General features: G+C 33.1%; 1 protein-coding gene across 1 annotated transcript in view; it reads left to right on the plus strand.

Moving 5' to 3' along the window:
• Positions 1–19,977, plus strand: part of GTF3C5 (General transcription factor 3C polypeptide 5) — a 32,013-nt gene extending 12,036 nt beyond the window's left edge. The window contains exons 7-15 of the mRNA XM_051216188.1: positions 1,277–7,001; positions 8,028–8,363; positions 10,005–10,224; positions 12,502–12,732; positions 14,148–14,305; positions 16,161–16,250; positions 17,095–17,214; positions 17,912–18,144; positions 18,948–19,977. Coding sequence (XP_051066754.1) covers positions 1,277–1,525 — 249 coding nt within the window. The 3' untranslated portion in view covers positions 1,526–7,001; positions 8,028–8,363; positions 10,005–10,224; ... (4 more) ...; positions 17,912–18,144; positions 18,948–19,977. The remainder of the gene's footprint in view (positions 1–1,276; positions 7,002–8,027; positions 8,364–10,004; positions 10,225–12,501; positions 12,733–14,147; positions 14,306–16,160; positions 16,251–17,094; positions 17,215–17,911; positions 18,145–18,947) is intronic.
• The last annotated feature ends 6,015 nt before the right edge of the window (positions 19,978–25,992 follow it).

Here is a 25,992-nt window from a genome sequence, read left to right on the forward strand (position 1 = left end):
CTCATTCACTAAAGGCATATTGATATCGTTTGTTTTAAGTCATACTTTGTGTGAAGGTTAGTTAATAACATGCGGATGCTCGGATTAACATAAGGAATTCAATTTAAAATTACTGGGAACTATTAGAGCTCGAAATCCTATGCATTTCACTTATTATTGTTTTATTGTACTAAGGTTTGAAGTATACTTCGAAATCTACATTTTTACTTTTATACATGTAGATATTTTAGACGCTATTGATGTCAGTCTTTCCTTTTCACTTGTAGTATTACATTTGTAGTTGTTGGATTTTTTTAGTTAGCGAATATTTTATTAGGCTTTAACATGTGATTACTATTCTTTGGATTGATGTTATTTGACCGTCTATATTTCGTTTGGAGAGGTACCTGCTACAATTTTTATTTAACCAAGATTTTAGGGACTATCCTACCCACTCCCTCAATTTCACTACCAACCATATGGGGTTTGGGAAACGCAAATTTTCTTATGAGATTCTTCAAAATGGTGCAGACTAGTTGTAAGGTTGAGAAAGTTTGAAAAAGTATGTTCTGTTGCCGATGAATCAATAATATTTAGTTGTAATCATACTATTTCTAATGTACATACATTTTAATGTGTCGGAGTTTACTTCATAACTGTTTGCTTTGGTAATGGCTAGCAATGAGACCTATTACTTGGATTTCATGTTTAAACTATGGACGGCTTTGTCAGATTACATATATTTTCATCTTAATAGGTATTTTTGTTACTGTTCATCTAACATGTATTTTCTGTGCATTAAATTGGGTCTTCTCATTATCAACAGAAATCAAGTGAACTATGAAATGTGATCTGCACAATCCCTAATAATTGAATGTTTGGTGGAACAGTAGTAATTCATAAGCTGATTTCTAGGTCTACCTGAAAACTATGTATAGATAACGAAATTACCAGCCATTTTATACTGAAGCGGTAAGATCAACAGTATTCACACTAATATCTTACAGCCAATTCTAATGAAGATCTGTACTTGAATCAGAGGTATTCTGATACAGACATCCTTTTCATAATTTAAAGGGATCGCAAAATGAACTAGAGTATCCCATCTTATAAGAAGTTGGAGTCATTGGATTTCGCCTGTTAAGTATTGGCTTTGGTAAGACAAAGTAATTGACCATCCTCCCGTGACTACCCATTGTCTATTGTTCACCATAGATTTCTCTTTTTCTCGTAAAAACTCTTGCTACATCATGTGGAATTATAACCTTATTTGTTCTTTAAAATTACTGTTATTTAGGTTGCAGATTATCGTTTTGGACCTAATAACTGGCCAACTACACATCAAGTCCGTTATTGTCTCTCAGATATAGAAATTCCTGAGGTACAAGCGATGTTAGAAGAAGTACCTGAGCGAACTGAAATTGACCCAGTAGATGGCTGGCTCCGACCTGGAGGTATCAAAAGAATACGTGATCTTTTAGGGCAATATTTGAAAAAGTGGATATCTGAATCAGACCCAACACATGCAGATAGTGGTGCTGAGTAATAATACTCCATGTTGCATTATCTCTTGCTTTAATGTATCATAATTTTGCATTTTGTCCAGAATTTTTTTGTTTTATTCAAAAAGTAATAATCTTTTCTTTCATACCGTTATAACAGTTTTCACTTAACATTATGTGCTTGTTTCTATTTTTCTTCTTTGCATAGAGTTTTCTTCTTATCATCCGTATACTTTGTTATACATTCTAGTTAGGATATATTTTGTCTCTCAGTTCAATGTCTTTATTTAGTGGTGTAATTTCTGATGGAAATTTACTTTATTCGTATTGCCTTTACAGTTTTTCTCACTGTTCATTATTTTTTTAACTGCAAAGGTTCTTGTGTAATTTCCACTGTAAAAGATTATAGTTAAATGTGTTTTGTTTAAATAGTTTTCTTACATACTTTGTTTGTTTGTATTGTATGGTGATATTAATTAACTAACATATTATATTGTGTTTAGCGCAATCTTGTCAGCCAAAAGCAAGAAACGTCGGATTATATTGATAAGCAGTATGGGCTGTACATATATGGCTGTCATGACTCAACGGGGTAGTGAACACTAAATATTCATTAAAATGCAGGTGTATCCAGCTGAAAAAACAAGTCATCAAAACTTGTGGACAAATGTTGAATAATTTATTTATGTGAACTTTAGATCACAGTTTAAACACGCAACTGACTGTTATCACCGGTTCGGTACTTCAATCTAGACTTCGAGTTATCCTTTGACCTTAAAGGATGTCGTATACAATGAAATGCCACACTGTCGAGATGAGTATTTGTTCCTTTCTCTGATGTAGGACAAACAAGAGTCGAAATATATTCTCTTCTAAGCTGATGTTTTATTTCGTCATCATTGCAACCTTATAATAAAGTAATCTTCAGGTTAGAATGTTGTTAATTCGTCGTAAACCATGTTTAAGATAGCCTTTTTAGCTATCTTACATATCCTCGATGTAAGGCAGGCCACGATATCAAACGAGACAATTGCCTTATCCTCCCTTAGTTTGACTTTTATTTGTCTAATAACAGAGTTTATCGAGTTGGTAATAAAATGCTTGCTATAATTACTTTGATAAACTGTATTAACCTAGGGAGTATGCATGATTTGGTACTCAGTCGGACCGTGGTATTAGCTTTCTACTACATTTATCTATCGGTTGTAAAATTACGTAATATATGTAAACGATTGTTATTACCTCATAAAAATGTGATCGAACTTAGAACATAGTCAACAAAGTTTTTCAACTGACCGTAATTTTGAGAAAGAAAGGAAGGAGTAAGTAATTGTTTGTTGGTTATCTTTCGTTTATTTGAACACATAAATATTGGTACAAAGGGTCACCAAACACACATACGCACCACACAATAACAATGAGAATTTTGAAGAGAGAGATAATGTAAGATGCGTATAAGAAAAAGGGGGATAATAACGAACAGAAATTAGTGTATAATAGTGAAATAATAATAATAATGAGACAGTTAAGTTAGCAAAGGTACAGCCAGAAAGAATTCTTCCAGTTAAAGAAGTTGCGTCCATTTTTTATAAAGAAAGTTACAACAGGATCACCACTGGCTTCTATTCTGAGTCATGTCTGATGACGTCTCTAGCCACTGTGTTGCACCATCTCTAGGACCCCAACCGGAAAGTCGTGAAGGACTGGCAGATGCCAGTCCTGTGTGGCTTTGTTTCATCCCACGACACTATGTAATACACTGACCACCTCTCCGCTTTTTCCAACCAGTCCCAGCATTGGCAAATAATGCACGTCGTGGAATTCTCTGGAATGATATTCGTAGAACATCCAAGCCACCGAAGTCGATATTTCGAGATAGTGACACCAATTGAATTATCGTCTCTGTGCCCGAACACACGATGCCGAACCTCTGCATTACTGACATAGTGTTGCCACTGGATGTCAACAATCCTTCGGAGATAACAATGATCGAACACAGAGAGTCGTCTAACGTCCTCAACTCGGAGAGGCCAGGTTTCACAAACATAGAGCAAAACTGCTCTCACCGACGCGTTGTAGACCCGACCTTTTACAGCCAGACTAACATCACGAAGGCGCCAAAGATGGCCCAGATTGGCATAAGCCGCTCTGGCTTTCATTATACGTGGATCGATCTCATCACTCACGCCATCACCAGCACTTATGCAGCTACCTAGATACACGAACTTCTCGACTACTTCTATCTGCTCACCACCCAGGGTGAGTACAGGATTAGAATCCTGCCAGTCTTGTAGAAGTACTTTGCACTTCGAAGGTGCAAAGCACATACCGTACCTATGGACATTGATTGCCAACTCATAAAGTGAGGATTACATGGCTTGGGCATTATCGCACAGTAAGAAAATATCATCCGCATACTCAAGATCGAGAAGTTTTTCTCCAGGCAACATATCCACACCGCCATTACTTACATCCATCAGAGCTGTTTCCAGAATGTCATCGATGGCAAAGTTGAAGAGAAATAATGAGATTGGGCAACCCTGTCTAACCCCACTTCGTAAATGGAACAATGGAGAAAGGTGGTTGTATGCCCTCACTCTGCCTGAGGTGTTTGTATATAGGGCTTTTAGGGTGTTAATAAACTTCTCAGGCACACCCTTCTTCAATAGACAATCCCAGAGAACAGTCCTATCCAACGAATCGAAGGCAGCCCTGATGTCAAGAAACACTATGATTGTTGGCCTTTGATAAGTATGGCGGTGTTCTAACATTTGGCGGTGGGTGAAGATATGGTCAATACATCCTCGATCGGAACGAAACCCACTACCTTACACCAATCTCTTCGTTATTGTTCTCTTTTTTTACGCTCCTTACCTTTTTTTCTCTTCGAATTCTCATTGTTTTGTGTGGCGCATATATATTGGCGCTCTCTTGTACTAATATTTATGTTCAAATAAATAAATAAATAGTAACAAACTAATCCTATTTAAGCAGTGACAATCGAGTTTTGCTTTAAAGGCTGTAACTAATCAGCACCCAAATGCCCTGGTACGTCCAAGGGTGGGGAGAGTCAGCTCTTCCTCTCGAAATGGTCTCTTTAAAGACCTATTCATCTTCTGGAGCACGCAGATGACATATACCTCTTTAGTGATAACGGTGATGAAATACAGAGTTATCTTGACGTTTTCCTTAATAGTTGCTTTCCGTTTAAATGCAAAATATTTACTCCAGAGTGGTCTGAATCAACTCCTAGACCGGTCGTTGGAGGTGAAGTAGTTGAACTCACTGAGCACTTTACTTATCATTGAAATCTCGTTGACACTGGTGGGTTGGTAAGGAGGACGGATTCAGAAAGCGCACTTGAATTTTTGGGTTACTTGTAGTATAGATATGATTTCCATCTACCAAGGAAGTATCGAGTATCCTGTGCACCAATTCACTTCTTTACTCTTTCCTGGACGTTCTTGTTCACAGGTGTTTTCGAGATGTTACTCGTGTGTCGTGAAACAAATGAATAAACAATGCTAAGATTAAATGTAGGATACTGAAAAAGGTGTTACCTACAAATCTTCATTAAAGAAGGTGTCTGTGACATGTTTTACACATGAGTAACTACCCGTTATCTCAATGTTTAATGTTGATTCGATAAGTAGTAAGTTTTAAAGAAGTCAATTGAGACCGAACCTGGATGTGGCACTAATCCATGTAATCGTTAACTGTCAGTCTGATATATATTAGGAGTGTCAGACTACGTGGTTGGAGTGTGTATAGACATCATGATTAGTTTTTGAATGACATCGATCAGGACTGGATGCTTGTCCGGATGCACTCATTTTTTACCTCCTATGTCTTGACATTCAGTGTTCTTCCATAAATACACTCTTCTTGTCTTTTCTCTTTGAACTATATTCACAATGTCTAGTTTTTTTTCATTAACTTGGATTTTGACTAATTATTGTGCTGATTTGTTTTCTTTTGTTCCTAATGTGTATTCAGTACCGATTTCAAGTATAAACTGACCAATTAAGAAAAAATAGTTAATCTGTTTTAACTTGAATAATCATCTGTACTACTCTGGTGTGTGCTACTGATGTCGACACGTATAAGTGTCATGTATTATCAATCGAAAGTGAAATGACTGGAGGCAGAAATTTAAGAAGATTGAAGAAAAGAGAACGAGAACAAAGAATGATAGAACAGTGAAGTCTGAAACGAATGATTGACATTTTACAAATTAAGTATTTACTGTATGGTTCTCAGATTTTTCTAAGACGTTCTGTAATTTTGTGTTGAAATACAGTTGATTGCCCCCACTTGTGTTCTCGTTCACGACACTACGATAACTAGATGATATAAGCTTGAATTGTAAGTAATTGTTTCACTCTGTACTAGTAAGTTAATTTTCCTACTTTTGTATTTTTAGACAAATATGTTTATGACCTCCCTTAACTCTGATTCTGTTTTCTCCTTAGCACGTTACCTTCTATAATGGACTCGGCAAGTAAAGAAAAAATATCATTCAACTCTAAAATCCATTGCGTCTATACATCAGTTGGTATTAATCATTTCTCTGGATGCAGTTCTATCATTGCTGTCAGGTCATCAAATAAGTCAACAGTTGAAACTATATTGGCATTCGGTTCTAGTCATTTTATATGCTTAGCTAAATCCTACTCTTATCTAAATGATGAAATGATTAATTTGAATACAAATTTTTCTCAAGACAATTTTCGTGTTTATCAAACGTTACCTGGTCACAATTCTGATGTCAGATGTGCACGGTGGTTGGACTGTTGTTTTCATAACAATGGTTCATCACAAGTTTATCAACACACTATGTGTTTTCTAATGTCGTCTGATAGTTGTGGTCTAGTGATAATTTGGGCCTGTCCAACTGAAAGTTTAATCTGTCCTGATGAAACAGAAAACTGGCACATAATTAATAAATTCCAGACTCCGAATAACTCCATAATAAATTCAATTGATGGTTACTTTTTCCCTTCATCGGAAAATGATCACTCGTGCTCAGGGACGTTATTTCTTTCAGCTGCAGCGGATACATCAGTTCATAACTGGTCTGTTCATATTTCACAGAATCTGCTTACAAATAAATCAATTTTATTACCATGTATTTTAATCAGTAATATCACACGAGTTCCATCACTTTGTCTGTGTCTCAGACGTTTTTGTATAAAATATAATTTCCAAACGTCCAGTGACAATATTGACGTATCTTGGCTTCATTTTATTGTTCTTGGTCTTGACAACGGACAGACAGAAATATGGTCAGGTCATCTGGTCAATGGTCAGAATGAAAATGTTAAAAGTCTTAACTTCACATTAAGCACTACCATTTCTGGGCATCAAGATTGGACTAGATGTATAGATGTATGTATTGACCATGGGCTGACATCTCCTGTTGTACTGATCGTTACAGGTGGTCAAGACAATATTGTTCGAATATGGCGTTTATATTCTCCAGAAAATGATAACAGTGTAACAAGTCCTGGGCATGCGAAGGTATTCAGCTCTTAACAGTTTACTTCTTTATCCTAATTTAATGTAGTGTAATGACGTGGTTATAAGGTTTATTTGTAATCTATAAGAAAGTTTCAGAGATAAAAAAATCTCAGTTAATGTGAAGTCATTCATCTCATAAATTAGTAGTATTTACATTTTCGTTTTTTTTAATATCCCCTATTTATAAAGCTTATGAAGAGCCTATAGTTATCATCACCATATTTTTGTATACTTTTCATGATTTTCAGTCCTGTTAAATATCCTACAAAGTGTGGTTACTCTCTAAATTATAGTGAATATATGAAGTACTTCAGCTGATTAATTTTCTTATTTAAAAGTTACTAAATATATTAAATGAGTGCTTTTGTATTGAATCTTAGAAAATTCGAGTGATGCTTTATCATTTTTCAAGTGAGTCTAAAGCTGAAAGGATTCTTAAATTACTCAATATCTGTATGTATTATTTGTTGAACTTCATAGAGGTAATCAGCCTAACGCAGATTCTTATAGGACTATTGTAAGATATATACTCGTCAATTGAGAAGTGATGACTGCTGCATTAAATGAGAGAAAAAGTAGTGAGAAACTTTTAAAATATAGTCTTATAAAAAAACTGTTGTATCAACATGTATGTTTGTTGTAGAGCAGATTATTTTACACTTCTTACTATGCTCTATAAGGGAGATAAGCATCTGTGGAATAATTTGAGAATTTTCTCTCTACCCATTAATCCTGCCAGTTCCTTTCGTTTCGTTTAAATTCTGGTGGTTTACAGAATATATCTGTCAATCTTGAAATACTTCTGTTAAGCTACTTTTCAAACAGACGAAACTTTTATTCAAGATTTAATTTATTTCAATTCGGTTATGGAAATATTCTAGCCTGTACAATATAGCTAGTCAGTTCAAAAAATTGGTTGAGCAATGCTTTGCAGAAATTATTGACATTCACGCTTTTAATATTTACCTATGTTTAAACTATCTGCTACTGTTTACTAATCAACTTTGTATTTATTGTTTATTAAAGGCCAGTAGTCTTCATCTTCCTGAATGGTTTGCCACTAACAACATTTGTATGTGCGTAGCGCCAGAAAGTGTCTTAGCCAGCCATGAAAATTGGGTCACTGGTGTTCGCTGGGGACCAATAAACGGTTTATTCCCCCCTAATTTGCTTACTTGCAGTATGGATAAATCATTAATTATTTGGCAGCCTCCTAGTGAAAATGTTTTAGATTCATCGGATATGTGCAGTTTATGGAAAGAAAAAGCCCGGTTAGGACATTTTGGCGACACTGGATTGAGTCTAATGGACTGTCATTGGTTCCCCAACGACGGTCACAAAGTATTTGTACACGCCTTTCAAGTATGTTTGATTTTGTCTTATTGATATTCAGAGGGGTGTTTCGTGGATATTATAGTAATTTAATAATTGAGATCATAAATCATTTACGAAACCTCGCGAGGCGGGATCGTGGACGCGCACTGCCGAGGAGTCCCATACTAGGACGAGACGGCCGTTCAGTGCTTCCAAGTTCTGCATGGCGGCCTAGCTTCAGTTGACTCATGAATTCAATTTCTAAAAATTATTGATATTCGTTGTCTTTTTATGAAATTGAACTCTACATTTTCCTGATGTTGTAAGAAGTTTAAATGGGTCCAATATTTAGGTTATTATAAGAGACCAGACGATTTTCATCCATGATATGCTATCACTGCCTCAGGGTTATGTAAATAAAACACTAAGTCCGTTAGTGTTATCTTGTTCTCTCTTTTAAAGACTACTGAAAGTGTTTTGGGATTTTAAAAAAATCAGATACGTCTACATTTTGTGCTATTTGTTGGTGTAGGTAAGTAAATGCAACATAGGGTTTGAAAAATTATATTTCGTTTGTAATATTCAGAATTCATTGCAACTTTGCCAAAGAATTGAGAGTGTTATCATAGTTAGGCATAATAATGGGGATACGAGGTCTGTACTTATAATGTGTTCAAGGTTTACAAAAAGAAAGAAGCAAACACATCAGTGCACCACTGTTGGGTATTGTGAGCCATCTTAATTAAAATCCACCTCATTTTTCATACACATCCCAATTAAAGGGGCTTATAGATCTCTAGGCAACTCAAACCAACAGTTAGTCGATTTATAGATTGATGATATATATTGGTTTGGTTATCTCAAAGTTTTTCACAGGCCATTTTTATAACCTCATCGTCGCTCGCTGGTAATGCTTGAAGAATTTTTCGATCATAAAAAATTATCGTTTTTCTGTATCTTAAAAAAAGTATAGTTTACAGCTATTAATTTTATCATAGCTCACTGATACAGTAGACTTAGTCACCCATGAATAGTTATATGCCTTTCAGGTGATCGGTAATCGGTATAAGATGCCGAACACTGTCTACTGTCCAAAACAAAGTCAGTGAAAATGATGAGAACCTTTTTCATCGTTGCTAACAGTCAAGTACATATAGGACACTTGCTGTTCTATAATGCTTATAGTTTTTTTAGGTTACTCTATTAAGTCTATATTTCTTATTTCAATACATCATAGGCACATATTTAACATATATTAATAGGGATGATGTAGTTTTGCTAGACTCTTTGTTTTTCAATCTATTCTAAAAACATTTCCTTGTCTATTCAAACATGTAAGACATGTGTAAACCAACACGTATTGGGTATCAGTCATATTACTCACCAAGTGCACTGTCTCATGCTGTAACAAGTGATTATATAATAACCCTAAAGCCGTGAAAATCAAGTTTTTCTTGAGTTTTTGACTCTCGATTGTTCAATTCAGTTGTCTATTTATTCTGGTTCCATATAATTGTTCTTAGTCTTCCTAACTGACAAACAGTAATGCAGTTAGGTCATGACTTCCAGTCTATATCTTAGTCACTTCTTTGTATATCTATTTCGATTTGTCTAAAATTGGAAATGAAGCTAACTTTTTGAAATATTTTGTAATCTAGTTTCAGATTTTGCATAATAACATTTTTGTAGGGAAGTATTTCAGTCTGGTGCCGATCTGATAAAGACTTTTGGCTTCCAGCATTACCGTTAACAGGACATGTCGGACCTGTTGCTGATTTAAGTTGGATGTCAACATTCCCTGAGGAAAATTTTAAAGATGATGACTCATACACTTATCTTCTAACTGCAGGATTTGATCAGACAGTCCGTTTACATGCATGCCAACCAAATACCAGTAATGAAGAAAAAGGTATGTATGTTTCTTTATGTCATAATGCAATATATCCTTGAATATTGAAAGTGATTTTTTTGTGACCTTTATGAATGATATGAATTGATATTTTGTTCTTATTAAACTGTATACTTAAATACTATTTGAATTTATGAAAATTCAATCCTATAAATTAAGATGCCAATGTTGTTTACATAAACATGAAAAAATGGACGTGCTTAGGTACCATTGAAAGGATTATATCACTACTAAAATGTTTATTAAGGTTTACCGAGTACTTTCCAACTATGAAATCTTATCAATGGATTGGTGCTAAATATCTTTTCCATTTATAGGTTTTGGAAGATAGGTTTGGTAAAATCAAAGCTGATTTATGTTTTTGGTTTATCATTTTCACCCCTTGTTTTTGTCACACCAGTTATAAATGGCCTTTTATTTTACGTAACTTCATGAAGAACGTCTGCGAGCGACAGTACGGTGTATATACATCACATTTTTCAGATCAACTCCATCTTATTGCTCTGTCGAAATTTATAAAAGGGACTAATTACTTAAAAAATCTGTAAATTTAATCTTAGTCGTATAAATCTACCAGAGTCTGGTGGAAATACTTATAATAACTTGTGGCAGGTTCTAACACCAATACTAAATAAGTTCTCATTTTAAATCTCGATTTCACTTGTTGAAACTAACACATTCTATGAATAACATGTATTTATATTCAGAGAATAACTCTTCAAATAATCCATGAATAACCGACTGGTAAATTTTAAAAAGTAAATCATCTCATGCTAACTAAAAGTTATCTCTCAGTTCTACATATATGATAACACTATCTTTTAGAACCAAATATTTGGTATACATCTATCACGTCAAGATAGTTAATAGTAAATAAATCAAACATAAGTGGCCAAAAATGATTAATTTTCCGATTATTTGTTGTATAGAATATCTATTTTTCTAGTAAATTACTTATATTTCTTGACTAATGTAACTCATTCGTCAAGTACCGATTTGTGTACATGACTTAAAGCTTTCATTCTACTAGGTTTTCCAAATGCAATGTAGTCAACCATACGCGAAATAAAACCTGGCATATGTGTATGTAGGTACAAATTGCCACATTATTAGCATAACGAGATGAAATCATCAAGGCAAATCCCAGCGGAGTATAGGTAGTGACAGTATTAGTGGCGATAGAAAATATTGGGCACTGAAGGTACTATCGGAACTAAAAAAACAAGACCAGGACTTGCAATTCAGTAGTTAGAAGGCGAGTTTCTCCATCACAAAGCCACGACTTTGAGCGGCATTCTAGATTTTCACTTGTTTTTTTATGTGGTCATTTAAACTATTGGTTTGATATTATCAAGCGTCAGTGGTTTATACTGTGATTTTTTAAAAGCCGTCATAGTAATGTCAACTCCATACTAGTTTTAAAAATTTTCTTGTTTCTTCATAGATTTCGGTTGATAAATAGATTGCGAAATTCATTCTCGTTATTGTAAAATATTGGATCTTCTATTAAGCCTTTTTAGCTCTTGCATTCCTATTCTAATTTTAATCTTATTTTTAATATAATCCAGTGATTATTCACAGGTTTACACGTTTGGGAGTGTGAAGAGTCTACTTTCCTTAACAAGATGGCTTCATTCGACCGCGCTTTCATAGTATCTTCCCAGGGGTTGTACTTACTGTTTTCACATGTCAAGAGTGCTAAGTAGGATGCAACTATTGGGATTGGAAAGTCGTGATCGTTAACCAGGCTCTTAAAAGAACGAATAGGGTATGAACCTAATGTGGCAATTGACTTCAATGCGACTGCATCTGCTGATATTGCTTTACTAAATTTTAGATTAGACATTTAAGGAAAAGGTTCAACGGGTTTTTTTCGTAATAAAAGCACCTATTTCATTTTAGAAACCTGAATAATATCACAGTTCGCATACAATAAAGTATAATCATTAGTATAGAAAATGAATGTAATGATTTACTCACCCTAGGGAGCAGTGACCTCATAGCGAAAGCGTTTGATTTTCACTCACTAGATCCCCTATTGGAACAGGTCTTCGTTCACTCCAATTTGGATAACTGGGTACTGTCATTAGCCTTCATTCTCAAGTACTGATAGATGAATTAGTTGCCATTATAAAAAGACAATTTAAAATCAAATACTTTATCTATTTTTGCTTGTCAGTTATTTTTAACACAAAAGTAATTAGCTCTTTAGCATTTTTTTATTTTGTTTGAACATTGCCAAGTAAATTTACACTAATCTAATTTATCGTTATTTAGAATTAATTCAAGAATTTTGGTTCGAATTAGCTAGACCACAAATTCATGGTTATGATATGAATGCAATTGCTAGTATTTCACCAATATTTTATGTATCAGCTGGTGATGAAAAAGTTGTTCGTGTATTTACCACTACTAAAGATTTCTTAAACTCTTTTAAAAAACTATACAAATCACCATCAATTTGCTCAAAACTAGATAGAATTCTTGCTGATAGTTTAATACCTACAGGTAAATTGTTACAGTTTAGTTTTCTTGAATAATTTTTATTTATTTCTTCGAGAAAAATTTATTTACCAACTAAGTATGTTATTTATGTTCATGGTCTGAACTATTTATTTAACCTGTAAATCTGTACAATAGTGCATATTAGTTACAAACTGCTAATTATATCAGCCTAAAACATGTACTGACGTGAGCTTATTCAAAATGAACTTTTATTCGAATGTATTAGGTCAAATAGTGTTAAGTTAGTCGAAATTCACAAGTAACAATGTAGGCAAATTACGTTCACATCTGTGTTAGTAGACAATTCTTTGATAAGCTTAAGAACATTCAAACTGACGAGATCCTTAGACATTATATAGCTTTATTTACCTCAATTGAACCAAAGTTAACAAGGACTTTATATCCCTGCTTGTTGCTAATAACCTTAATCTTCCGAAACACAAAGCTACAAAATTAACTTTAATTAGAATTTATCTACTTATACCCAATAAAATATTCTCAATTTAATGAAGTCTACCAATGAGATCAATAACCGGGCTTTTTTCAAATGTATCGATGTTGCGACTTGGAGCTTCACTCTTACAAGTAATGAAGTCAAAATGTAGATTCGTTTCGTGAACGCCACATCTGTCATCGAAAAGGATAAGCTGGAAAGTTCCTACACTGATTAACAAAGACTTTGGTGACGAAAAGTTCAAAATGGAAAGTCGAACAACAAACTATTATTCTTGAATATGTTGATCACCACAAATGACATAGGAAAAATGGAGATTCAGATGTATAGTCAGTCGTCCCACACAGATCAAATTCTGGTATACAATCGCAGCAACCCAACGGCTCACAAAGTAAAGTGCTCACTATTCAAAAGTGTAAAAGATCACTGAAACAGATCTACAGTATGGAGAAACGAAGAAAACCGTTTAATGTTTTTTTTTCGGAAGATCGACTACCCACGCAATTTTATTTAAAATTGTTTATGAAACACACCAATAGGAAGGAAATCAAATGTGGAAACCAACAAATAGATCTACCTGCCATATATGGATACATCAGAAATTACCATGAGATTACTGAAACAGTTAAGAATAGACGTACCTCCATAACGCAACAAAATCAATTCAATCAATCTAATACAAACCAAAGCTTAAAATAACGAAACAAAAAAATCCGGACATTTTCTACAAAATAAATTGCACTAACTGTGAAAAAACACTATATTGGTCAAAGTGGCCATCCTGTTCCTTTTCTTCTACATGAACCTCAACCACCTACCGAACTTGATGTATGTTCACTTATATCAATAAACAAAATGACCTATATTTTTCAACAACAAAAAATTCTATTCACATTTTATGCTATGTGAAATCTCTTTCTTTATTTGATTGTCATTATCCGTTGTGTAATTAATTTTAATTCAGGTGCTGTACAACCACCACTCGGTCTTTCAAATCAAATTGTTTCTAGTCCATCTAACAGTAATGATAATAATGTCATTGAAAATCATAATAATATTGAAGACAACAGTGATCGCAATGAATATGTCAATAATGAGAAAAAAGAAAATCTGGATAAAGTTGTATGCTTACCTTCAGTTAATTAATATTTGACTCTATTATTCTGATTTATGATCTTCTTTTCAATTAGTCGTTCTTTTTTGTTGTTATTAAATGAAGCTTATATTAATACGATTAAGCTGTCAGCCTCTTTATTATCTAATCTAATCTTCTAATCGTCTTCATTTTATAGTTGAGGATTACTAATATTTTAGCCTGTTAATAGTTAACAGATAATGTTCCCACTTAAAAATCAACGTTTAATATGCGTAACGTTAGTCAATCAGATGCTATCTATATGTGTTTCTCTATTCTAGTGCCTGCTGAAAAGTAGTGTTTTTTTAAAAATTAAAATATTCATATTTTTATTAGGTACTTCTGCTTCATATTTCCATTAATGTGGAAAAAGATAGTCGAATCTATATTTTCGGGCTTAATTTAACTAAAATAACTATTTTTCAAGGACGTTTTAGTTTCCTTGTAGACTCGGATAGTAAACGATTAATGCAAGTCAAATCTGATGCCTGTGACTCCCAAACATCACTCTTACCGTAGATTAGTTACCAGCACTTTAAAAAGCTTCATTAGCGACCAGAATTCCAAAAACTGTCTGGGCATAGTAAATATAAATTGACAATATAAATCTTGCCTAATAGTCTGCACTCTATGTTAGCTTCAGTGGCATTTACAATGTGTAATCACCTCAAAAATTAGCGAAATACAAATTTGTAGTTGTATTTACGATACTATTTAAACATAATTATAAAATATACGAAATACCTGAACAATACAGTTTCTATACCACACACTTAACAAATTATACTAAAACGCTTTTGCAATCAAATCTACAGTGCGATAAATAGCATGTTAAAAAATAGAAAGCTATTCACTTAAAAAAAATAAAAGGTATTCGTGACAAGTAGAAATATTTAGTTTACAAGCAATCAAATCAAATGTAGACAGCTAAGCACTACAAATCAATATAACTTCAGCGAACACTTTGAGTCTTTGTTAAAGCAAAATCTAAGACTGTCGGGAAAGCATCGTACAATAGCAGAAGCAAAACAAAAGAACGAATTATTTAAATAAAGTACAGTAATACTAATCTCACTCAAACCAAAAACAAATGTTTCTAGACATTATAACCAATAACGTTGCACTTTAATAGAAATGAATAATTATTATCGCATAGGAAGTCAACTAGTGGGATTTCTTCACATACAAAGAATATTATAACTCTTCCCTTTTTTGTGTTACTCTAATATATATTGTAAAATCTCTTTCAACATATGTTTTGATTACTTTCAATTCCAATCATTACACGTAGTCGTTTGAAATGATTCTTTGCGAAATAACCGAATTCGCGATCTTTCAGTTTGTGTAGAAAATATATATATCAAGATTGTAATGTGTTATTTTCCAATTGTTGTTTAATTGTCTTTTTTCAAATAGATGTTAAAAGTTATTTGTTAGAACTTAATTTAATTATTAGTTAGTACATAAACATCACATATATTTTCTTTTAAATCTTCTTGATGCTTGATTGATGCAGTTTAAAGAAAAAAACAAATCAACGTGTATTACTGCAGAGCTCGATGATCATCATTTTGAGGTCCATTAAACGTGGTGTAGCTATATGTAAAAATATAACATGAAACGAAAGTAAATAAGAGTTATTTAATATTAGTTTAATCATAAACTAGATTCAATCATCAATTAGTGAGTTGATTTTAGACTCAAAATACCTATCTAAACGGTAAACAAAATATTTCTTGTAATATTCATTCCGTTATCTAGATTATATAGATTAATTTGTGTTCTTGGTAATTGCCATAAACTACCGCTATGAAATGTACTTCTTAAAATTTGAAATTTCAGTGTACATCTAATGAACTTCCTACAGAAGATCGGTTACAACATGCAACACTTTGGCCAGAGGTAAAAAAGTTGTATGGTCATCCTTATGAGGTAAGTAGAATGTTTGTATCTTACTTGATACTCAAATGGTTATTGTTTAGTGTTGAAGCGAAATTCGCATACTCTTTATAAATTTTTCCTTAATGCATAAACATTTTCATTTGTTTGTTTGCTAATAAAGCTGAAGGAAAACTCAGTAAAATGCAATTGAATTCTTAATTTCAAACCACTTGTTGAATTTTGACAGATTGAAATCATGAGTCAGTTGAAGCTAGACTACCATTGAAAACCTGGAAGCACTGGACGGCCGTTTCGTCCTAGTATGGGACTCCTCAGCAGTGCGCATCCACGATCCCGCACCTCGGTCTGTTGTGAGATATCAGCTCACTGAAGACAATGGTATATGGTGGTGCAACATCGTGGATTGGTTGAAGTTAGACATTAACACCGTTGGATGCCGGCTCAGTGGCCTAATGGTTAAGTGCTCGCGCGCGAAGCCAGTAGGTCCTGGATTCGAATCCCGCGGTGTGCGGGATCGCGGATGCGCACTGCTGAGGAGTCCCATACTAGGACGAAACGGCCGTCCAGTGCTTCCAGGTTTTCAATGGTGGTCTAGCTTCAACTGACTCATGATTTCAATCCGTGAAAATTTCTAAAATCTCCACAAACCCCTTCTGATCACTTGTTGAATGACGAATTAAAAATTCATTCCGTATATTTACGTATGTCAGGTAGTGTATTCGACGTGTATATGCAAATGAATACAGATGAGCGGGTAAATTTACTTAAATTACATATGATATACATCTGTTCTTTTTTGCAAATACGCTTTCTACCTTTAATGTTTCACTCTTCCAAATCTATGTTCCTATTCACTTTCTTTTTTGGGTTTTAGATATACTGTTTGGCAGTTCATCCACGCCAATTTCTCGTAGCCTCCGCTTGTACAGCATCAAAACCTGAATATGCCCATATTATATTATGGAATGGTAATTCTAATTGGTGTATACACCAGGTAACTGTTTATGACTTATCAATCAAGAAGTATTACTGTGTTTACCATAGCATATGGAGATGTGAAATTTCCTGCCACATATACATATTCAGTTTTTCATTGGTGGTTGTAATGGTACCTACAATAACGGTTTAATCATTAAACCCTATTGGTCTGATTGAAATATGTCAAGTATCCTACATGAGATGAATTATTATCTGTGTTACATATCCTCGGAATGATCGTATAAAATATTTTTGTGCTCAATGTTTGAAACTTAAGTTAGTTAAGTCAAGGGATCACCTGTTAATAACCGATGTTACGCTTTAAGTTTTAGTACTTATACAGTCAAAAGGACCACAAATTTGACTCTCAGATGTCAAGTGGTTGATTAACTACAGCAACATCACATTAAATAATTAATGAGACTGAAGTTTTGGCCAATGTGTCACTACTTATCCTCTCAGACCCAAAAAATCGAAGTTTCGCAACTTTCAAGCTTTTTCCGTATTCTTCAAGTAAATGTAATCGCTTTATTATTAAAGCTGACCTGTTAAAAATTAAGAAGCTTTTCGAACTATCATTCGATCTATACAAACACTGTAGTCTTTTATAATCTTTTACTCTCAACTTGAACCTATGACTTTCTTTTGAAGTCCGTCTAATAAGCTACTTATGTTTATACTTTATTTCTCGTGTTCAACTTATGTTTTCTTAGCGTTTGCAACATCATCAGTTGACGGTAACTCAGTTAGCATGGAGTCATGATGGGACTAGATTATTGGCTGTTTCAAGGGATCGCACATGGAGTTTATGGTCTGAACAACCGATGAATAGCGCAACAGAAGGAACGAATCATGAACTTTCAAACTACATCCTATCTGCTTATCCCATTAAAGGTCAAAGTCATTCAAGAATAATTTGGACTTGTGCATGGAGTCCAGATGATAAGTGAGTTACTTTCCACTTTCATATCTTTCCACCTCCTAACTCACCTGAAAATATTATATTATTAAGAGCTTATTGAATCATTTATGCTCTTGTCCCTTTTAAATTAATTTTTTATCTATATTCTTTTAATTGTTTTGTTTCATACAAGAAGATTCATTTAAATTTCTATGACTGGACTGAAAGTATTCTTTAGTGTTTGGAGAATACAATTATCGTTACGTCATTAACAAAAAAATTATAATGATAAAATTAATTGAAGCGCAAATTCCGTTCAATGCAAAAAATTATATTAAATGGTGTAAAACTAGTTTTCCTGTCAAAAACCACAAACTCTCGACATAAATAATTGTAACAGTGTTAAAATATATTGGCAGCAGGGTGATAAAAGCAATCTAAGTAAGCCATATTACCCCCCCCACACACACACACACACGCCGTACTTACTTTCTTCAACACGGAATACGTTTTATATTATGGATTTACGCTTGCATGTGATTTATTAATCTGACTTAACTATCAGATTTGATAATGACTTCATTTAAAACTAATGAATTACTTTTGGGCTCATATTTTCAACGCAATAAAATTATCTGTATCCATGAATTTCGAAACGAAATGAGTTTAGTTTGTATGATAAGAAACTAATTGATTTGTTATAAATTTTCTCAACATGTTTTCATTGTCGTTTGATCGTTAAGTCGATTTCATAAGATTTCATAAATCTGTATTTATTTAATACACCAATGTTTGTGCTCTGTTCATCATGCATATTATTTCTCTTACTCTTTAAATTTATTTTCAAGATACTTTTTCACAGGATCCAGAGATTCATCAATTTATTGCTGGAATGCTACTGTCAAAATACAGAAATCAACGGACTGTCTGCCTCCTGAAGCTCTTCGTCGATTAGATATATATAAAGAACTTGGAAAGTCAGTAACAGCTATCGATGTTTGCGAAAGTTTTAACTCAGAATGCTCGTCTAATCTCCATTCGTATTTAATGGCTGTTGGTTTAGAATCCGGTAACATAATATTGCTTAAATTATGTGAAACAGGATCATCTGAGCGCTTTTTCACATGGTTGATTGTTTTAAATTTCCCTCCAGATTGGTGCCATGTTCCAGGCAAAAGGTTAAGGCAAATTTCGTTTTCACCTCAGAAAGATAATTACCTTGAAACATCAATTAAATACATGGCGACATCTGGTGATGATGGAATAGTTCGAATTTTCAAAATCAACATTAAATTATTATAATGTCGTTGTGTATTTATATTCATTTTAAATAAAACCAGCTTTGATTTCTATTTTCATACTGTATGATTTTAATCCAATAAAGTTTGTTAATTTGACAAGTCAATCGATTTTAAATTCATAGGAAAACGCTAGACTCAGCATCTTATTTTATAAAAATTATGTCTAATTGATCGTTCTTATTTATAAGACCCATTCAGTCTTAAACACTTAATGATATATTTATACCCTCAAACAAATTAGGGTGTATATGTCTTCACCATAATACTAAAATTACACCTATGGATTTCTGATTTTTTTAGAAATAATAATTAAATAACAGAGAAATATATGTACGTTTTGCATCTAGTCACTTTTGATAGACAATGTGCATTAAAACCTCGGTTTTAAAGGTAAATTCGATCAGGACTAATTCCATGTATTGAAATATTTTTCCTAAATTTTCTTTTTGATGTTTGAATTTTGAACCTGTACTTTTCTATATAACATCACAGAACTCACGTCATTTTGTTTTATCTTTCTAAAACACTGACGAATTCCATTATCCCTCTAAATACAGTGTTCATTCAGTACTATAAGCAAAATTTCATAGCTTCTCCATAGGGACCTGAGCAGTCTAGCTCGTTGACCATATATCTTGGGAATCTACTCAGCGATGATGAGTTGGTGGTCGACGAAATTTTCGGATAGATAAAATAATTATTTGACTTCAACCTGTCGCGAGTATTTGATTTGATTTTGTTCCACGGATGTAAAATATGTCTTAGAAACATACATGAATTGTGCAGACTGAAAGTACTTACTCAAGCCCTTGAAACATCGCTTGCATACGAATAAATCATAAAAGGAATCAGGCTCAAGGTACGAGACCAAAATTTAATAGACTGAGATAGTTAGGTTACATGTTATTCTAAGGTGGCTATTTCCTACGTGTAATTGAAGTTTAAATCAAACTAGCTACAGCATCAAAAATTATCACTGACCTGTGTAGTAAACAATGTTGGGTGGTAAACACGTTGTTGCGTACCACTCAAAATGCATAACCTATCTTAGGAAGTGTCGGATGACATGATTTAGAATAAGTTTCAGTGGGAATATGAACCGATCAAGATCCTATTTTGACTATTACCGCCTTTAGAAAAGGACCAAGAGATGTGAGTGAATTAACTTTAGCATCCCGATAAATATGCTCACATGGATATCAGGTTTATACCTAGATATGGTACTAGAAATCTCTGTCGTTTCTAAACTTGGTATTGTGATTTCATATTAAACCAAAATGTTGGTTTAGAGTCCTGATCAGTAATAAGAACTACTCAGCACTTCTTTCAGTTTTCCTCTAAGTATATGAAAAATATCTTGTGGAAGTAGAATGTATGCATAGGCTGGGGGATTTTAGCCATGACTGTCTTCAAAACATTTTTCGCATATAGTGTAACAACCGTGTCAGCTATGCTGAGTTTTGGCGTAGGGTGCTGTACAAAGATGGTAATTCAGATGATAGAGCTGAGAATCCTCATCAGTCAAGATAGATGTGGTATCCATTACGTATTTCATTACCACCTGCCATGATGTGTATGTTTGGCTAGAAAAGGAGTAAGTTGAAAAAACGTGGCGAAAACAAAACGTAGCATCAGTTTGTGAAGTCACTGACTGTTGGTCCGACTCACGTTGCTAGGCGCAGACTATCTGCTTGGAGTCCACCGGAAGTTCATGGTCAGTAAGACGTCCAACGATATGGCTTATGATCGATCACAGTTATTCCGATGTATTCAATGTTTATATCTCTTTGTAATAAGTATTTGTTTTCTTTTTTGAACTAGATCTTCAATCTTTAGCCCTTTTCATTGTCATTGCCACTATAATTATTTCGCCTTATTTGTTACTCATCTTATGGATCCTCTCTCGTTGTGCTAATTTGCTTTGAAAACTTTAGCCGACACTCAATTATGCTAGGTTCGGCGTTGATTATAAATGAGACCGTCTCAAATATTCTTTGTCAGAATCAATATCACTGGATAATCAGGTTTGTAATTCGTTGCGAATGAATCGAATAGTAACATCACCAGGTAATCATAACCTGTAAACATCAATAATTGAAGTAGCAAAGTGCTAACGATCCAGTTGGCTCTATGTAAAATCATTTAAAACATAGTAATATGAAACTGCTCTGTTAGACCAATGATTCTGTTGCGTGAAGTACACATAAATTAATATGGTTGATAGTTATATGAAAGGGAAATTTATGATGTTTTTATTTCATTTGGATCATAGTTTATTTGACATAAGAAACGAACTTTGTCAAATGAAATTTGAAGACAGTCATTTTTCGTGGACTATACATGTACTGTGTGATTGATTATTTCCATGATTTCCCCTCTAAATATATAATGTAAGATGAGGGGTTTTTCGGCGGTGTTGTATTCCCTAAGTTGGATGATCCAATTTTCGGAGCTTTCATTGTCCTTTTGATCAACATTATCAGCACAGACTTCAAAGAAAGGTGAGCTATTGAAATTACTCCACAATCACCTAACAGCTCGTTGTGTTCACCTTCAATTTGGTTAGTCATCTGATTTTGTGATCATTACTTGCATGTTTGCTTTGAATGTTTTCTCTCCTGATTAGAACTCTGACCTTGCAATTGTTGATTCCTCTTCCTGTTGACCGATAGGCATGATCAGTTTCAATATATACATTGATGTTCGGTTAGAGTGCTAGACTATTGGAATTTTCCTCTGTCCAATATTCTGACGTTTTCCCAACCGTATTCGTATGAAAATTGCTTAGATGCGTTAATATAAGCTGTTTTTCCGCCATTGAGGGACTCGAATTATTTACAATTAGATATCAAGTTATACGGATGGAGTCTGACTATATTGAACCAAGATTTTAGATGCATCGGACCAATTTCGCTAATCATTCCAGTTGAAAGTTCTGTCTGTCCTATCAATCTTTTTTATTTCTTTTCAAGACGAAGTTTCAAAACACTTGCAGGGTAGCATCACTTATGCTTAAATAAATACTGAAAAACATGAGCTTATTTATTTTCAGCAATATCATGATTCTAATTCAGATTTTCTTTTTATTTATCTTTCCTCCGTAAACAAGAATTTGAGAAGAATAAGTTCGATTTTATCTCTCTGGAACCTCCTTATCCGCTTACGACGTGTAATGTTTTATAATCGGAATTACAAAAGCACTGACAAATGAATTTTCCTGAAACTTGATGTCAACACGTTTTGGTATGGTGTAGCAAAGATCCGAAAAATATTAAAAGACTTGGTAAAATGTCGCACATGTACGTCATGCGTAAGTGAGTACTCAGAAATGTGGGTAGGAGCAAACGACTAGAAATAACTGGTTGCGTAATTATAATTAATAGAAAAATGAGTAAATCGGAATTAAAAATAAGTTCTTAATCTAGGAAATCGATTGAATGAATTTCTCTAATCATAGCTAGTTGGAAACTGGATTAGTAAAATATTGTTTATATTTTACGGGCAGGGCAATTTTAATGATTGCTTACTTTTGAATATCAATATACAACATTCTCTGTACTTTCTCAATAAAAATAACGTCCAATAATGACATCTATTTGAGATGCTTCATAATTTCAATTTAAAAGTATGAAATACTTATCATTATTTAACTCATTCAAAATGTTGGTTTAGCCATAAAGTACTCTGGAAGCCTCAAGAATAAGTGCTTTCTTTTGGGATAATAAAATACTAGTATCCGTACTCAGTGAAATCATCTTAGTATCTACGTATACTTACCAGCGAATCTACAGAATGATTGGATTCAACAAATAATGTGGGAAAATGTCCTATCTTGTATTTGTAATACTTAAGAATTAAAAATAAGTTGCATGTTTTATCGGCTACGTCAGCTGCACAACGATCTAGAAGTGTGTACGTTCCTACTGACAGTCATCTACCATTCATTATCGATTACAATGTAGAGAAATCTGACTATGAGACGCTAAAATAGCTTCCCAGGATTATAACCAAATTTAATCAATAACAAGACATTCATTCAAACAACCGACAACTCAAGTAATAAACTGAGTTTGTAAATTCAACAGTTTAGAGTTTCATATATTGAAATGGTTCAGTTTTTCGATGATGTACACTTCACATGAGTTAACATGTTTTCAGTTGTAATTAACATTTTCCCTTTTATCTCTTTATCCTTTAAATATTTGCTAACACTGGTTCTTTTTCCGCACAAATTTATTTCGTTGATAAGTCCTCCTGGGGCACCTTTGGGGCTCGGATAAAGGAGGAGGTTTGAGTATAGGGTTAGCGACCTCATCGCGTAGAAAACTAACTCGCTGAAAACACGCTGACCAGAAAAAATAACTCAAAAATCAAGAAATTTTGAATTACATGATTTCTTAAATTTATGGTATTCAGTAGTTTTGATCAGTGTATGGAGTGTTATATTTACATATGAACCTTCAGTTAAAATTACATGCAGCTTTAATTAAACGTATTCACTGACTGCTGGTTAGTTCGTATTTAAGTTTATATAACTACAAATGGAATATCATTTATTATCAAATTTAAAACTGACTCTAAGAAAGATAATATTGTTTTGCAGGTTAAAAACAATGAATCTTCATATTCATCATAAATCAAGTTTCAATAAATCTATTCTAGTTAATTATTAGGACTTGATTTTGTAAAAAGGTATCCATAAAATTAATCGTCTGAAGTAACGTCTTGTGGTCGTTAATACATTATTCAAGTGACCTTGTTATTAATGCATAAATTAGATAATACAATGAGAAGACGAAGTTTGTCCGAATTATGCGAACAATCTAGTCACATAATAACTTGTTAAGATCCATGAGTAAAATGAGAAATGATCAAACTAGATAAACTACAAATCAATAGTATCTGAGTTGATTCAAACTGAAATGAAAACCGTTTTTGAAAACATGAAAGGTCTTGGAATTCTCTTATATTTGTGTTTTCAATAAAATTTAGTATTCTCAATAGAACACTTCTACACAACAATACAAAGGCTGATTTAAGAACTATCTAATTGTTCATTTGAAATAAATGTCAAAAAATAGGCAGATGCTTGTTTATTATTGTACTGATATTGTAGAAATTCAAATGAATGTTAACTAGATTTAACAAGTACAAGTGCAAAAAATTATCAATCATTTTCAAGCTTCATTTTAATTTTATCAAGTCAATAAAAACATTATTTCGACTAATTTGGCATAACAAAATAAAATAACGTCAACTTTATTTTCTGTAACAAACTATCAAAATATAATTGAAAACATTATTATTAGCTGCATTGATCACCATAAATAGAAAACTGATTTGTTTTAAGTTAATTAAGTAGTTTTACATCTGATTCAAGTGAAGTTAGACATTATTTTAGCTAGTAATCTATCTGTATAAAAGTTCATTTCATTTTCAGACTGTTTCTAGGAGAACTGAACTTGGCTTTAACAGACCTGTTTATATATATATATATATATATATATAACGTCTATTATGATTTTCTTACTAGTAGAGCACCAGAATGCAGTTGCTATTTTAGAATTTAAATGATTGAATATGAACTAGTGTATATAAAAGGAACTACCTTTAGGGATTTTAGTTATAAAAATAGCCTTTATTAAAATAGTCTAGTATTTATACTGTTCATTATTTCCTGTCTAATACATAAACTGTGTTGAATTTTATGTATCCCGCAGGCGTATTATACTGATTTCATTTTTCATGTAAAGAGATAAATCAAAGAGATTTAACGGTCACTGAATGTTGTAAAACTCTTATCCTGTGTTTTAAATTAGAATTAAGTAAAAATGTTTTACTCATAGTAACAATGAAATACAGTCTAATGAATCAATTTTAACTTATTCATTAGCCCATGAACTATATATATATTTTGTTAGAATGAGAAAAATACTTCCACGTTTTAATAAATGAGGGCTAAATATGTGTTTCAAGGCCATACGTTGGTAGTTAATCTACTTCACTATCTTTTAACAATAAATGAAGTGTGTATTTGGTTTTAATTTCACTTCTAATCACTGTCTCTGCTTATCAGCCCTATTACCGTTAAACATGTTTGATTAAATATGTGTATCATAAAGAAAACTGCTCTTAAATTTATCAGAATATACCATAACGTTCATCTCGTAACCTCTACATTCTTCATACTGTTACCTTCATTTAAACTTTTACATCCAAAAATGAAAGAAACTCAGTTGCATCATTGAAGAAGGGTATAGATAAATTAGTAAAGAAAATTTTCTTTTCGATTATTCTATTTACTTAGGCTGTACTATCGTATTTATAGTTAGTTTATTTACCAAACGTGGCGGTCTACGGTAAACAGAAATAAGTGTCCTGTCACTAGCAAAACGTTATCAAAAATATTTTAATGTTTAAAATATACCGAACAGATTAGCCTGTAGGCGAATAAAGATACGTTGTGTATTGCGTTATAAATTGTTTATAAAAATCAAATATTCAAAGGGAATTATGTAATAATCTAATGACTAATTTTTAGAAAATGCTGACATTTCAAGTACTTACTTTGACAGATAAACTCAAATGACTA

The sequence above is a fragment of the Schistosoma haematobium genome, chromosome 4 (assembly GCF_000699445.3).
Source record: "Schistosoma haematobium chromosome 4, whole genome shotgun sequence".
Taxonomy (NCBI): Eukaryota; Metazoa; Platyhelminthes; class Trematoda; order Strigeidida; family Schistosomatidae; genus Schistosoma; species Schistosoma haematobium.